At 48.0% G+C, this 17102-nt stretch overlaps 1 protein-coding gene across 13 annotated transcripts in view; it reads right to left on the bottom strand.

Annotated features, from left to right (window-relative positions):
• TENT4A (terminal nucleotidyltransferase 4A) overlaps window positions 1-7118 on the bottom strand; it is a 67766-nt gene extending 60648 nt beyond the window's left edge. For 10 of the 13 annotated variants that reach the window (XM_075586158.1, XM_075586167.1, XM_075586166.1 and 7 more), the window contains exons 1-2: window positions 6826-6922; window positions 4746-5684 (exon numbers count right to left, since the gene is read on the bottom strand). In XM_075586158.1, the coding sequence (XP_075442273.1) occupies window positions 4746-5684; window positions 6826-6872 (986 nt within the window). In that variant the 5' untranslated portion in view covers window positions 6873-6922. Of the gene's footprint in view, window positions 1-4745; window positions 5685-6129; window positions 6264-6825; window positions 6923-6963 lie in introns of those variants that run through there. The other 3 variants (XM_075586159.1, XM_075586160.1, XM_075586161.1) reach the window with 3 other exon arrangements.
• Window positions 7119-17102: the final 9984 nt, after the last annotated feature.

The raw sequence follows: 17102 nt of genomic DNA on the forward strand, positions 1-17102 counted from the left end.
ACACACATACATATACACACCACACACACATATATACATATATACACACACCCTTTTTTTCACACACACACACACACACACACACACACACACACACACACACACACACACACACACACACACACACACACCCTGCAGCCCATTATTCACACACACACACACACACACACACACACACACACACACCCTGCAGCCCGTTACACACACACACACACACACACCCTGCAGCCCGTCACACACACACACACCTTGGTGCTTTGGTGCTGCCTCTGTCTGGTGGCTCTGTAGTTGCAATGCCGGGCCCCATTGGATGGGAGCGGTCACGTGACCGCTCCTCTGCTTCTCGGAGGTTTTTTTTTTTTTTTTTTTTAAGTTAGCTAGCAGCCCTTGTTTCCCGCTGCTGGCGGCCCTGATCGCGGCGCCCCTCTAGCCAAGCCGCGGCGCGCACAGTTTGGGAAACACTGATCTACACAATAAGTAATTAGCCAAGTTGCCGATCGATCAATCCTGAAATTGATGGGGGGGGGGTGGGGGGGGGGAAATCAGCCCAGGGGTTCACTAAATAGCTGTGAGTGCAGCAGAAGATGATCAATGGAGCAAAGTTCTGTGGGGAAGATAAAGTGATCCTCCAACAAATCAAATTCAGGCAGTCATCCAACTTTGTAGGATATTGTGTAGGATATTGCTTGGTCTGCAGCTTTAAATATACAAACACTGTAGGAAGGGCGTTTCCAAAGAAATGAAACTTAACATACCCAAAACAAACCGATTCTGAAAAGGGACATAATCTAACAAGAGCAACAACTTTACATGAAGACTCAGAGGGTACAGTTGCTTCTTCCTGATTGTTCCCAATAAATACCAGCATCTCCACCAAAAAGAGAGTACAAATGTTGCCAAGATGTGATTTTCCAGTTTAGTCTCAAGCTACATCATTTCTACATGACACTCCCCTTTGTACGGGAACCAAAAGGCACACCCTTAATAGTGAAGGAAACTGCACTTTTCAGATCCTCAATAGGTAGAAAGGACTTGCACTACAATAAACTTTAAAACTACTTTTTAATTAAAACCCAACATGTCACTAGGCAGAGTGGTTTTTAGAAAAGGACGTAAATCTTTACTTGTGCTGTAAAACAGTCTCCAAGAGACAAAAATGCATGTGACTGGTCAATTACTACTGATTAACAATAGAATAACTTACACAGGATTCCAACAATATTCATTTACCAAGTATTACCTTAGCTCAGCGGTTCCCAACCTTTTTTATATTGTGCACCCCCTGCTAGAAAATATATTTGTTCCGCAAGCCCATAATAAATCTTAGGCCCATGGTCGGAGAGACCGTGCGACAGCCAGGTCACGTGAGCTCTGTGATGTCACGGCCACACCCGCCAACACGTCTCCTTATCTCATCTAAGTGACGCGGGTGACGTCACGGACACGAGCGCGCGGTCACCATGGAACTAGCCTTATTGTCTACACAGACTATTGCCAACAAAACTGAGCAACCCTAGGCAGTCTAATGTCCTGTGCTTGTGGGGGGAACATACTTAATAAGGCCCAAAACTGCATCTCCGCGGTGTGTGCAGGCAGCAGGTTTTTTTTTTTTTTTTTTTTAGGTTAGTGACCATATAAAGCTAAATAAACAATGTCATTTCCATGCATAATATGTCACATTTACAGTAAGACATGAGGGCTGTTAATGCTTATGCTGACAGAGCAGAAAATCCTTGTTCAGAAACCCTCCGGTCTCCACTGGTATTTACACATGAAAACAGAAGACAGCTGCACCACATAATTCAACAAATATTTTAACTATTTCTTAACCATATAGTTGCTCACCCATGTATTTTTTTTTTTTATGCTCAAGCTTTGAAAATAAAAGCAGCAAGACTTCCCACAACTTTTGCTCTGTGGTTACGTCACATATCCCTTCACGCCACATCCTGGCAGCACTAAGTAAAATGAAAAAAAGGCCAAAGAACAAACAGAAGCCTAGCTAACATCCCAGTTTAATGCACGCCAGTTTTTAAGCAATTCACCAATAAATGGTCCTGACCCACGATGTGTTGTCGGCCCCTCCAACATCAAAAAGAATGGATTTAGAGTCCTCATGCATATGAAAACAAATAAAATCCAAAATCCGATCATGGTGGAACCGTAACAGAAACCAGCTAGAGATCTTCAGTACTGGAAGCTACTCTTCAGTGAGTAACGCACCAATTCTGAACACTGACACCAACTGAAAAAGTGGAGCCTGGCTCAAAATCAATGTCGGCTCCTTGTGACCATGGGCAAGTCACAATCTCCCTGTGCCTCAGACACCAAAAATAATGCCTGCAAAAATTCTACAGGACTGCTTACACATCCAGCACACTAAGAGCGTTGTCATTAAATGTAAACTTTTCATATTTGGCTAATGTTGTAAGTGGAGTACCTCAATGTTCAGTGATGGGGACACTGCATTTAAGTTGTTTACTATGGACCTAATGTTAGTTAGTATAGCAAGCAAAGTATCAATCTTTGCAGACTGCAATCAATTATGTCAATTACAACAGTAAAATCAGAGCCGGATTTAATTTCTATCCAGAACGACTTTTATAAACTGGAAGCTTGGGAAGGTAAATGGCAGATGAGGTTTAATAGACAAATTTAAGATTATGCTTTCGTGCTACAAACTAAATGGGAAAAAATTAAGTAAATCCACGAAAGATTTAGGAGAGCTTGTACACCACAGCTGTTGCAATAGTGGCAAAGGCTAACAGGATAGGATCATGTTTAAATGGGGGATGGTTGGAAAGGAAGACATCCTTTTGCACCTGCATAAATCCTAAGAGCACATGTAGAATATAGAGTTTTGGGCAACGCTCCAAAAAAACATCATGTCAAACTGACGCAGGGAAGAGCCACCAGATAGATACCGGTTTATGGAAGGTCTGGCATGAGGAAAGGCTATCCAAATTTGATTTGCTTACATTGGCAAAGATGAGCATGAGGGGATATGATGACCATTTACAAAACATTCATGGTCAGTAGAAGAAACTTTTCATCCCAAGAAATGGACAAATGACAGGGTTATAACTTGATGGGAAGAAAAAAGTTCTCACAAGCAGCAAAGAAAAGGCTTTTGTTTATATTAAGGGTAGTTAAAATGTGGAGTTTATTACCCATAGAGACTTATGGCAAATAAAGAAAAAAAAAAAATATAAGAAAAAGGTTAGACATTTTCATAAAGAAAAGGTATACAGCGATATACCAAATATGTGAGCATAGGAAAGTATGTTGATCCGGGGAGAAATCCTGGAGTTGTGAAGGAATTTATTTACACCCTATTCGAGACAATTGAATAATGCATCACTTGCTGTTTGTTTGCCTTCCTTTGGATCAATATAAATACAAATATAGGCCACGTAATTTAAAAACTTAACATTTGTTGATTTCTACGGACATTGTCTTTTTCAAGCTAATCTATGCAACAATGTATTCAATCGAAGGTAAGCATGTCATGTCCTTAATTTTCCAAATTGTGCCATGTCATATGCCCATTACTTTAAATAAGCAGTGACTGGTGCCTTCCAGCTTAGCACTGCTTAGAATATATGGCTCACTAACTTACTCTATCAATGTATGGTCCAAGATGATCATGGAGTCGAGACAAGCATGGCTTGTTAGGGCAGCAACAAGTAAATGCAACACTGCTGAAATTCCAGACTTGAGAATAAATATAGTATTTTCCCTCCAATTTCCTTTTGTCATCCTGGTCACATACTTCATTGTGACATTCAATAGTACTAGATTTCAGAGAAATTTATAAACAGATATTTTATGGATCTTAAATCGTGACTTCCAAGTCAGCCATCAAAACTTTAAAAAGTTAATGTGTTCGTTAGTCGGCTATAAACTCCTAAACAACTATGTAACAAATGCAGTATACAATATGCGACTACATTGTAGGAGACCTTTTTAACCAACTACTTAATATCAGAAATTATGTAACGTGACTCGAGTGCTTTCACTATTGCAAGCAGATTATGTTACCAAGTAGGACTGGGCATTAATGCAGTACCCAAAATAGCTGGAAAGATTGACAGAAAAAAAAAAGGGGGGGGGGGGGTGTATTAGAATGCAAGATCTTTTTTGCACGACTTCTTTCAGATTTGTATCACAACAGCTGTTTGAATACATGAGGCCGCTTTAGGATCATATCTCCTCCCTCATTCATACCTGAAACTAAAAAATAACAAGACTTCACAGCCAATAAAAGCTATGACCCAGACTTCAACCCACAAAATACTGGGAGCTTGATTTAGAAAGAAAAAAAGAAAATTGCAGCCCACAGACTTTTCCAAATTGATAAAATACAAGTTTCCTTGTCCTGGTTGCAATTCTTAACTGATGCACCTTTCTAGCATATTACATTTGGTTGAGCAACCCTCTGCATTATTTGTTTTATTATTGGGGAAACCTTTAAAGAAACAAGGGTATAGGCCAAAATGTTTAAAGTCACACGAGCAATGATACAACCTGTTTTATATTCACACACGCGTGTGCACAAAACACATACATTCAGATTATGATATCTTTTATTGGACCGGCACAGAAATGGAGAGATGTTGTATTAAAGATTGTGAAGTCACACTGGTGATCTCTTGCCAAGTGCTTACCAATTTCTACAAAGGACCAATAAAGGATCTCCAAACTGGCCAATGCGCAGTAATAATGCAGTCATCAAAGAATCTTACCCTTGTATGCCTGGGCTGTATTTCCTCTTCATCCACGGGGTGCCAGTGGCATTTTGCTGCTCATGCTTACAATCGATCCTATGTCCTCCCCCATGATGCCCTTCAGCTAGCAAATAGTTCATGCCATAGGTGCTAGCCTTGTTTTCCCTTTTCCTGCGACTGGGGTGGTACTGGTGAAGGTGGTTACAGCAGCTGGACAGGTGATGGAGGAGGTGATGGAGGTCACCTGGTTGGGAAGGCTGTGGGTTTTGGATGGGGGCAGGGGAACCTGACCTGTTGCCGGTGCTGGGGGAGTTTGAATGCTGGCCATTCAAGTTGCTGAGATGTCCATTCTCCTGGAAGGGGAAGTAGCCGGGCTGTAGTGTTCCAGACGACGATGTGGTGAGAGAGCTGCCCTGAGGAGGTCCTACTCCTCCACCCCCAGGAGAGGAACATCTGAAGCTATCAGCACCAGACTCCATGGAGGACGAAGAACAAGACGAGGATACAGAGGGGTTTTTCTGAAGCCTCAGTGTGCGCACAACACTAGTGTTATCAAGCGATGGAGAGGAAGAGGCAGGGGGCAGGGCACAGCCAGCAACCACAGGAACAGCATCTTGTTCCCTGTCCCCAGAGGAAGACGAGGAGGAGGAGCAAGGGGTGCCAGGCCGAGAAGAGGAGCCAGTCTGTAGCTGGTTATACCTGTCCAAAGCCAGGGAGTTGAGGCACAGGTAGGGTGGGTAATGAGGGCCGCCAAACAAGTTGGGGCTACCACTGCCACCTGGTACCCCAGGTGGGGCAGAGACCAGCTTGGGCCGACGTGACCGCAGCCCCTGCGATGTATCCCAAATCTGCATCCAGAGGGCATTGGCAGGTCCTTTCTGCTCCGGTTGGATCCAAGCCACCCGTGGATCCATGCAACAAGATGAAGAGTGTGGGCACTTAGGAAGAGGGGCGACACTGGAGAAAAGGAAGGAGCAATAGGGAAATAGGAAAAAAATATATAAATTAATAGCAACAGATGGGAGGAGCAATTAAGGTATCTCAAGTTTAAGACTACAAGAGGAGGCCCGAGATTCATACTAACTGCAATATGAGACAGTGACAAAAAGAAAAAATTAAGTGACGTGACGAAAGGGGCCAGAGATGTAAAAATTAATAAGGAGGGTACACATTTAGACGGCAGGGCTTGCCGGGCAGAAGCAGAGATGAAAGTTCATGTTAGGTGAAGGGTTAAAGGCAGGGGGTTTATTGGGAGAATGGGCATATGCAGATGGGAGTGAGTACAAGCAGGCAGCCAAATACACAGATGTGCCTGGGGTAGGTAGGTGGAGGAGGACAAGGACCTGTAACTCCTTCCTGGAGAAAGAGCCAGGGGGGGGGGTGAAAGACCTCTGATAATCACCCTACAAAACGGATCCGGGCAGGGAAGGCAGAGCAGGGCACCCTCTGTTTCTCGTGGTGTCTCCTCTAGAGCAGGGAGCCCGTGGTGAGGCCGGAGAGGAGGCGGGGGCTGTGATAGCCGGGGCCGGGCTCCATCTGCAGGGAGGAGGTGGGGGGAGGGATTTACACACAGGAGCATGCATCCTAATTATACGGGTGTGTAACAAACTCACAATAAATGGGGACAATGATACATTGCACCGTGTATATTACAATATTGATCTATATAGCATATGAAAATGCAAGCGTGTAAATATATGTGTACACACCTCGTACATATACGACACAGATATAATACACACAGGCGTCTGTATGTATTTGTCTGCAGGGAGGAGAATGGCAGGAAAAGGCAATGAATGATTTATACATCGGGGAACAGAGGAAAGGAAACTTACAAGGATTGGGGGAGGATACGGTTATATAAATATGTGACAGAGATATAGATATATATACAAAGGTCACTGCAAGCCATGGAGCAGAAATAGGGAGATAAAAAAAATTGCACGTGTGTGCAAAGCAAGCGGCCCGGGACACGAACTACATGCAGACACTGCGCACCCGCTCACTTCAACAGTCACATGAAATATAGAGGTCCAAAGGTAAGGAGAGTGCGGAATAGAGCCCCCTGCCTGTATACCGCCCCCTCCCCCGCACACACCTGTAGCGCACACACGGTGCGTCTCCTCCCCGCACTGTGATGCTCATCTAGAACTTGGGGGGCTCCTGTGTATCTCCCCCCCTCCCCCCTACTTTTCAGCTCCGCGCGCCCCTCCCCACCCGTGCGCGCGCCTCTCACCCGCCGCCGCTCTCTGTGTCTCGCGGGCGCGGCAGCACTATCAGCAACAGCAGCTCCTTCTTTCCCTTCCCTGTGGTGACTTCCAGCACTGAGCGCGCGACTAGGGCCCAACAAGAGGGGGAGGGAGTGAGGGAGGAGAAAAAACGGACAGAAACCGAGCAGTGCGCACGCGCGGCACCTTTTAAACCCTCACAGCCTGCTCGCTGCCTAGGCAACGGCGAGCGTGCGTACTTGAGCCGGCACGCCACTCCCCTCCATTTCCCACCCATTCGCGCCCCGCGTGCTTCACACACCAGTTCATAATCATCATTTCATCTGCGCATGCGTGACCGCTGTTGGGACAGATTTCACAAGACTGGATAGGGACAGTGGTGGGCGGGGCTCTACCGGGACCACGCCCCCTTTGGTTGAGCGACGGCGGAGAGGGGAAAGAAAGGGCAGGCTGGTTTATAGGACCACAGTTGAATGTTTAATAGCTTGTGTAGCGCACTTTTCCCCACCCTATGGGAGATGTGGCGACGACTGAGTGTGTGGTGCATTACCTGTGGCTCACAGGAGGCCTGAACCTCTGCTGCTGGGAGCCCGGGGTGTACCTGATCTGTCTGGTGACAGCACCTCCACCTGTGTGGGATCCTAACTGTGTTGGATAACCCCATCACAGGACCAAATTGAAGAATGCACACAATGGTATAGATAACAGTTTATTACATGCAGATAATAATAGGAATAACAATGTAACACCCACACCAAATAGGGCAGTGGATATTCACAGTTGAGTGCAAATAGCCGCACGGCTATTCGCACTCAGTAGAAAATAAAATGGAAAAAAACAAACACCCCTGCCAGGAATCGAACCCTGGTCCACTCTGCTAATGGCCTGGAGCATAACCATTGAGCTATAAGACTTTCTGATGTTTTTCTAGTGAATAAAGGCATAAATTACTGTATTACTGCTGTGAAGCGCTATGTACATTAATGGCGCTATATAAATAAAGACATACAATACAATACAAAAACCTACTGACATTACAGTGTTCATAGCCGCACGGCTATTCGCACTCAGTAGGAAATAAAATGGAAAAAAAAGACAGAACACTCCCCTATTGACATTCTATACCTCCTGCATCTGTAATCAGCGCGGCTTTAGGCTGAGTCCCCAGTCAGCACTGTGACACGCGCCCGGCGGGGGGGGGGGGGGGGTGGCGCATGCACAGCGCTAGTCCGCGATCTGCGGTCTGAGGGGAGAGAGAAAGTTTGTGATGGGAGGGGGTGTGGCGGTAGGTTTGCGGGGGCGTGGCCATGACGTCCCGCGGCTGGTTCGCACTCATTGGCTGAACCGCCGGCGGGGGCGTGGCCACGCCTCCGTCACAAATGCCAATCTCAAACTCTCAAAGCCTGAGAGGGAGCGTGGCGTGCTGGCACACGGCCTCGGCCAGGGTTCCTGCTAGCCTGTGGAGGCGTGCTGAGGCTCAGGGAAAGCGGGTGCTTTCCCTGGTCTTAGACAGCGCGCTGTCCGGGGGTGCGTCGGGGGCGTGTCGGCGGGCCGGCCAGTGACGTCACGGAGCTGGTTCGCCCTCATTCGGCGAACCGCTCACGTGACCGGACCTGCGCGCCGGCAAGCGGGGAAATTTAAAATTTCCCGAAGACCTACGCTTCTGCAAGCGCACAGAAGCGTAGGCGAGCCCCTACTAAAGCCGCTCTCATTGCGGCTGTAGGGGCTCAGTGCCGAGCGGAAGCGCGCCTCCGCCTGCAAGCACTAAATATGGATGCGGCCTTATGCATAATGATGTATACCAATTATAAACTGGGTTACGATATATGTGCTGTACACCATTGATCTTAATCAGGGCCGCCAACAGCGGGGGAGAAAGGGTACTGGCGTCCCTGGCCCCGTGGGTCACGCGCGGCCGGGCGCCTGTTAATTAAAAAAAATAAGAAATCACTGCAAAAAAAATCGCGTTGTCTATCTGTAGTAGCGCCGGAAGTAGTCTGGGTTAAGATCCGGCACGCCGGCGTCAGAGGGAGCCCCATTTCGCGTGGGACCTGCATTGCGAGACAGGTGCTTCATGGCCGGTGTCAACTGCTCTGACCCCCCCCCCCCCCATCGGGCCAGCATCAGCCCCACCCCCGCAGCACACTGGTGCGCGTGTGAGCAGTGGCGTGACGCCTGCAGCGAGGCTGGCGGCAACTGCTGTGACCAGCCACCGGGCCCCCCGCTGCACCGCCACACCCCCCCTCTGCACCGCCACCCCTCCCCCCGCATGACAGGGCTGTCCCGTCAACGTCCCGCAGCCGCTAGACAACCCACGCATTTATTTATTTTAAACACCCCCAAAAATCAGACTTACCAACAGGGGGGGGGGGTGCGGCGTGAGGGTGCTTGTGGGTGGTGGCGGCGGTACTGGGGGTGGGGGAACAATGCTGCGGGTGGGGGGGGGCAGCAGTCCGGGGGTTTCCCGCGGCTGCGTGGGTTGTCTAGCGGCTGCGGGGGGGTGACGGGACAGCCCTGTCATGCGGGGGGAGGGGTGGCGGTGCAGCGGGGGGCCCGATGGCTGGTCACAGCAGTTGCCGCCAGCCCCGCTGCAGGGATCACGCCACTGCTCACGTGCGCATCAGTGTGCTGCGGGGGTGGGGCTGATGCTGACCCGATGGGGGGGGTCAGAGCAGTTGACACCGGCCATGAAGCACCTGTCTCGCGATGCAGGTCCCACGTGAAACAACAGGTTTAGTGCTTGCTGGCGGAGGCGCGCTTCCGCTCGGCACTGAGCCCCTACAGCCGCAATGAGAGCGGCTTTAGTAGGGGCTCGCCTACGCTTCTGCACGCTTGCGGAAGCGTAGGTCTTAGGGAAATTTTACATTTCCCCGTTTGCCGGCGCGCAGGTCCGGTCACGTGAGCGGTTCGCCGAATGAGGGCGAACCAGCTCCGTGACGTCACTGGCCCGCCCGCCGACACGCCCCCGACGCACCCCCGGACGGCGCGCTGTCTAATGCCAGGGAAAGCACCCGCTTTCCCTGAGCCTCAGCGCGCCTCTGCACGCTAGCAGGAACCCTGGCCGAGGCCTTATGTGTCTGGCCAGGGTGAGCATCGGGGCTTGAGACGCTTGCAGAGCAAGCAAAATTTGATTTGCCGCCTCCAAGCGCGTCACTTAAGCGGTTCACCTAATGAGGGCGAACCAGCTCAGTGCCGTTGTGGCCGCGCCCCCAGATGAGCATGCACCTAGCCACAAATTGCATGGCCGAGCAGGGCGCAGCGCTCGTGTGCCAGCACGCCACGCTCCCTCTCAGGCTTTGAGAGTTTGAGATTGGCATTTGTGACGGAGGCGTGGCCACGTCCCCGCCGGCGGTTCAGCCAATGAGGGCGAACCAGCCGCGGGACGTCATGGCCACGCCCCCGCAAACCTACCGCCACACCCTCTCCCATCACAAACTTTCTCTCTCCCCACAGACCGCAGATTGCGGACTAGCGCTGTGCATGCGCCACCCCTCCCCCCCCCCCCCCCCGCCGGGCGCGTGTCACAGTGCTGACTGGGGACTCAGCCTAAAGCCGCGCTGATTACAGATGCAGGGGGTATAGAATGTCAATAGGGGAGTGTTCTGTCTTTTTTTTTTTCCATTTTATTTCCTACTGAGTGCGAATAGCCGTGCGGCTATTTGCACTCAACTTAACTGAGTGCGAATAGCCGAGCTGCTATGAACACTGTAATGTCAGTAGGTTTCTATGCCTTTATTCACTATAGAAACATCAGAAAGTCTTATAGCTCAATGGTTATGCTCCAGGCCATTAGCAGAGTGGACCAGGGTTTGATTCCTGGCTGGGGTGTTTATTTTTTTCCATTTTATTTTCTACTGAGTGCGAATAGCCGTGCGGCTATTAGCACTCAACTTAACTGAGTGTGAATAGCCGAGCTGCTATGAACACTGTAATGTCAGTAGGTTTCTTTGCCTTTATTCACTAGAAAAGCATCATAAAGTCTTATAGCTCAGTGGTTATGCTCCAAGGCATTAGCATAGTGGACCAGGGTTCGATTCCTGGCTGGGATGTTTATTTATTTCCATTTTATTTTCTACTGAGTGCGAATAGCCGTGCGGCTATTTGCACTCAACTGTGAATAGCCGTGCGGCTATTTGCACTCAACTCTGAATATCCACTGCCACCAAATAGGCCACGTACGGCTGTAACCCCACAGTGCCTTCCAGCACAATGTCCACACCCTGATGGGATATCCCCCCAAATTACTGAGGTGCCCCTGGGCACCCAACCACCCTGGTGTCAACAAGAGTCAACCCACCCAATGTGTGCAACAGTGCTGCCCACAACTAAAGTGTGATTTGTTGGTTGCACTTATTATTTATTTAAAAAAATTACCAGGAAGTAATACATTGAGAGTTACCTTGATTTGGATAATTTTGATCAGACGAAAACATCTACAGAGTATCTGTCCCCGTCCAGATTATTTTCCTACGTAGGTAATGCGTGCACTGAGAAAAGATCACGCTGACACACGTTCAGAATGATAATGTCTGACTTTATTCCTACAGACCACGTTCATATATAGAGGCTGCATTGGGGGATTGTATGCAAAAGGAGCTCTCTCAGGTCTAAAGGTTGTGTGTAAATACACATGTCAGTATCTCATTGGTTCTTGTTGGGTCTTTTCCTTGTATGGTCTTGTTGTTGCAGTTTATGGTCCTGTTATTGCAGGTTTTTTGGACACATCAGCATTTGAGGGGAATTCCTCGGTGCCATCTTCCTTACTTGAAGGGAGGGGTAGCTGCGGTAGCCATTTTGAGTAAGGAATCATAGCAAAGTATTACAGATGAAGAAATAGGCATTTTATCCAATCCATCACAGTCCCCCCTAGATGTGTCCTAACTCATCTGTCCAGATGTGCCTGGGAACTCTTTTGTGCTGTATGTTAGACGAGTCATGGCTTGTCCATGACCCCCCTTGCCACAGACTTTGCACATAGAGGAAGTCAGATGCTGTCCCTATGGATTTATACTATTGTACTTAACTGGGAGGGACTGTAACGGAGTAAATGGACCATCTTCCGAGAGTGGAGTATTATTATCTGACTGCAGAAAAAGGTAGGAGTGCTATTGTCAACAGCTTTGGTCATGAATTTTTTAAAACATGGGAGAACACAGCAGACAATAATCACAAACAAAACAAAAATAATAACTATTGCGATGCCTATTTGGGCAAGAATCTTTTGCCATCCTGTCTTTCCTTGTTAGACCATTTTGTGGTCGGTATCCCCAATCTGTTCCCGTGTTCCATCCTACTGCTCCCCAGTAATCACATTCCTGTCCCCAGTAGGAATCCGTTACGCATATATAAGTGGACCTGAAACCGACATTGCTGTATCGATTATATTGCCAATGTGTTGAGGGGCAGCGGACTATATTACAATAATCAAAGGAGAAGGTAGCTACATGAGTATTGGATGAATTATACCAAACCGTGACTACCCCTTCATGTTTGGTGATAGCAACCTTTTGTGCCCCCCCCCTAGACCCAACAAGCAAAAGATATATAGCATCATTTTCCTTCTGAGGTGTCCTCGTTGGGAGCTGGAACCTTCTTGCAATGAGAGGCGTGTATCCAGGTGTTCTTGCCAGCTAGCTTGACTGATGTCGCTGTGGTCAACAGAACTTGGAAAGGACCATCATATCTGGGCTCTAGGGAGTGTTTCCTTACAAATTTCTTCACGAGCACCCAGTCTCCGGGCACGAGTCTATGAGTCCCGGTATCTAGATCTGGATCTGGAATAGAAGAAAACACTCGACCATGCATATTGGTTAGTTCTTGCGCTAGGGCAGTTACATATTTGGTCAAAACATCAGACTGCATCTGTAACTGCTGTGGGTAGTAACAACCAAGTTTGGGGGCAGTACCAAACAGTATCTCAAATGGTGATAGAGCATGTTCCCCTCGTGGGGTGTATCGAACACTGAACAAAGCAATGGGTAGACTATCTGGCCAGGGCATATTTGTTTCCTGGGCCATTTTCAACATTCTAGTTTTTAGTGTACCATTCATTCTTTCTACCTTTCCGCTACTCTGGGGATGGTATGGGGTGTAGAAAGCAAGGGTGGTCCCTAGCGCAGACCAAATTTCTTTAGCTAACGTAGCAGTGAAAGCGGGGCCTTGGTCGCTTTCTATTACTTCAGGTACCCCATATCTACAAACCACCTCTGTCAGGAGTTTTTTTGCTGTTGTTTTCGCAGTGAGATTGGTGACAGGATAGGCTTCTGGCCATCCTGAAAACATATCTACAATTACTAACGCATATTCAAAACGGCCCGACTTTGGCATCTGAATATGGTCAATCTGGATACGCTGGAAAGGGTATAAGGGCCTTGCAAGGTGTTTCTGCGGTGGTTTTTCCACACGTCCTGGGTTACACTTTGCACAAATTGTACATGATTTGCAGAAATTACTAGTCATTGGGGTAATTCCAGGCGCCACATAGTATTTGTCGATCAGTGCATTCATAAGAGTCTTTGAGAGATGTGCTGCTCCATGTGCCCATTGTACCACAGCATGATACAGTGCCCGTGGCAGACAAAGTTTCTTTTTGTACTCGTAAATTCCTTCTTGGGGTGATGCACCTCTTTTCTTCCAGCTTTCCTTTTCTTCCTTTGTTGCAGATTCTTGCAACTTCTTCAGATATTCTAGATTCACTGGGAGGTTCTGCATTAACGGAACCATCCTTGTCGTGTCCACTCGATCTTCAGCTTCTCATATCCCGCTGGCAGCTTGTTTTGCCGCGGCATCCGCCAGATGGTTTCCTCTGGCTTCTTCTGTGTTCTGTTTCCCATGGGCTTTACCTTCAGGATGGCCACATGGCTTGGAAGGAGTAGGGCGTCCATCAGAGCTTGTATGGCTGAGCTGTGTTTCACTGGTGTTCCTGCTGCTGTCAGAAATCCCCTGGTTTGCCAAATGACGCCAAAATCGTGTGCTACACCAAAGGCATATCTAGAGTCAGTGTAGATATTCGCCATTTGTCCTTCTGCCAGTCTACACGCTGCAGTGAGGGCTTGTAGTTCGGCTTCTTGTGCAGATGCTGTTGACGGTAGTGTGCTTGCCAGTAGGACCACAGAGTCTGTGGTGACCGCATAACCCGTATGGTAGGTGCCTTGTTGGTCAGCATATCGAGAACCATCCACAAACAGAATTAGATCTGGGTTCTGTATCGGCTTTTCACTCACCATGGGCAGATGAGCAGTTTCTAGCTTCATGAGTTCGAAGCAATCATGGGGTAGGTCGACTCCAGCTGTGCTTTGTTCTTGTTCGTGTCCCTGCACATCTCCCCCCTCGGGAAGTGGAAGAAGGGTGGAGGGGTTAAGCACTTGGCACCTTAGAAGGGTGACATTGTCTGGAATGAGAAGCGAGCATTGCAACCTGAGGTGTCTGGCAGCGGACAGATGTTTTGGCTGTGTCTGATCGAGAATAGCAGCAATGTCATGTGGTGCCAGGAGAATGATGTCATGCCCTAGGACGATATCCGAAGTTTTATCCCGCAGTGCTTGAGCAGCAAAGACAGCACGAAGACAGGACAGTCCACCACGAGCCACAGCATCGAGACGGCTGGAGTAATAACCAATAGGTCGACATCGGCCAGCGTGTGGCTGCGTTAACACTCCAGTTGCATGTCCATTTCGTTCTGATACGAAAAGCTTAAAGGGTAAATCATAGTCTGGGAGGCCCAAGGCAGGGGCAGAGGATATTACCTGTTTGAGAACAGTGAAATTCTTGGAAGCCTCTGGGGTCATCTGAAAGGGATTTGTTGTTAAGACATCGTACAATGGTTGCATCATTTACTGCTTGAGGATCTTGAACCATTCTATACTTATCTGGTTCACCCTTCGCGGTGCGTTTCTTTACAGGGAAAAGAGGGGTATTGCAGTTTATGGGGAAGCGGGGCCCCTTGTTTGAGCTGTACAACAATGGGTGGTACCCTTAGGTGCCCGTTATCCTCAGGGCCTGTGGACCATAATTTGGATGGGATCCTATCCATGACAGCGGGCGGTATACTGGCAGCTGAGGGTTTGTCCGCTAATGCCAAAAGTATTGGAAGGGAACAAAGGGCAGAGACATCTGACTCCCAGAGCGGGGAGGTTACATCAATGGTGCCGTCCTCGGAAAATATTATGGAGGCCTGTAACCTGGACAAAACATCAGCGCCAAGCAGATTAAGCGGGCAGGTAGCGGAAACTACAAATCGTGCAAATAGTTCAGGGTAGGGACCTATCTGCAGGGGTCGTGTTAATGGGCTAGAGCGCGGTGTGCCATCTACCCCCACACATAAAACATCAATATCAGACAAATAGGAAGGGTCAGGTATGTCTGCAGCTCTAATTACGCTCCTGGCTGCACCTGTGTCTACCAGGAAGGGGGTGAGGTGACATACATTATTGGGGTGCCTTCTACCTGCTTGGGCGTCTGCCCATATAACCTTGGGCAGCGGTCGGGTACTGGGGGGTGTCTGGGGTTAGTATTCCAGGTCATGTTTGCCTCCTGTGCAACGGCCTGTGACTCATTATCTGAGTCAAAACTACCAGGCGTACTATAGTGGACACTGTTGCTGGGTCTGTATGCTATTGTTGTGTCAGGGTAGACTTGAATCCCTACCGCTGGGGCAGTGATTGTTTGGGGTGAAAGGGCTGGCATCAGGGGCATTAGGGGCACAGTCGGGGTGTAATAGGAACCATCCGCCTGCATCACAGGATATAGTTGTGCTACATAAACAGTCAAAATTGGTTTGTCATTCGTGGGCGGGGTAGTGGGTTGTATAGGTGGGGGTGCTGCTGGAGCTGGGAGCGAAGGTAACAAAGGAGTGAGTATAGATAAATCAGTCACACCACAATTAAAACAATCTTCCCTCCCTTTTCTATCTCCTGCTCGGTCCATTTTTCTCTGGACAGCCTTGGTAACATTAAACCAGGCTTCTGCTATCTTCAGCAGGTTGTTATCATTCAAAATTCCTCTCTTTTCTTTCAATATTTTTCGCCACTCTTCTGGCTATAACCTGCCTTTTGCTGCAGTAATGCCACATACTTTAAACAGCCTACTTGCTTTGTTTTTCACTTGTTATTATATTAACTTCTGTCCTGGCAATAATAAAATAAATGCAGCGGGACCCTTCTGTCCCTCAACAGAATTATTTTGACTCATATTAACGTAAGGTATGTTTCCCTGTGGGATTCAAAAACACACAAGACGGTGCTCACTGAGCTTCTCACTCCCACAGAAAAAGACCCCTCTTTCTAGTTGCCATTAGAACAGAAGGAAAAAGAATATTTTCTGGTTTTAAAAGACCCATTCGTGTGGCCAGTACGAACAAACCCTTTAAAAAAAATGTTACCAGGGCTACTCCCATTCTTTTCCGTTCTGTTCTCTCTCTTTCCGCCAATAGGTGGCAGGCTAAGACTCCTTTCTCTGTCTTACTTGCATGTGCTCAAATGTTAAAACTGCACTTTTTTTTTTCCAAGCTACACTGCAATTACTAGCAAAAATGCCCTGCTTTTTTTTTTTTTTTCTTCTTCTTTCCCTTCACTTATAATACTTTCTTTCCCTTCCAAATAATATACACAGTATCTAATTGTATCCCAATTTCTGCATATAAACCTTTCATAAAAATAACCCTCAATACCAACTTCCTCAACTATTGGCAAATTCACTTGCTATTTCTTTCCTATTCACTTTCTTTTTTCTACTGCAAAGCGTACCTTAACGCGGAAAAAACAGGAGTTCGGGCAGTTTAACGTCTAGGGGTTATCGCCCAAGCACCTATGGGCTATCTCTTCTACTCCCCACCCGTCCTCATGAATTCTCAACACTAATACACAAACACATTTTGAACATAACATACAACTTGAATACGAGAGAGAGGGAAAGGTTGTTCAGGGATCAATCGGCATGATTCCGCGCTGTTACCAACCGTAACGCGCAACTTTAACACTCCTTCCCTCCGCAACGCGCCAACCACGCAGTCACTACCGGGATTACCGTGTTTCCTCTCTGAACCGACTATACCTTACTCCCCCTTTACCCCTCCTTCCACCAAGTTTGCAACGTACAATGACAAGACTCCTAGTCAGCCGGCAAAAATCCCACTCCACTTCGGGCTCCC

This window comes from Ascaphus truei, chromosome 2 (genome assembly GCF_040206685.1).
Source record: "Ascaphus truei isolate aAscTru1 chromosome 2, aAscTru1.hap1, whole genome shotgun sequence".
Classification (NCBI taxonomy): Eukaryota; Metazoa; Chordata; class Amphibia; order Anura; family Ascaphidae; genus Ascaphus; species Ascaphus truei.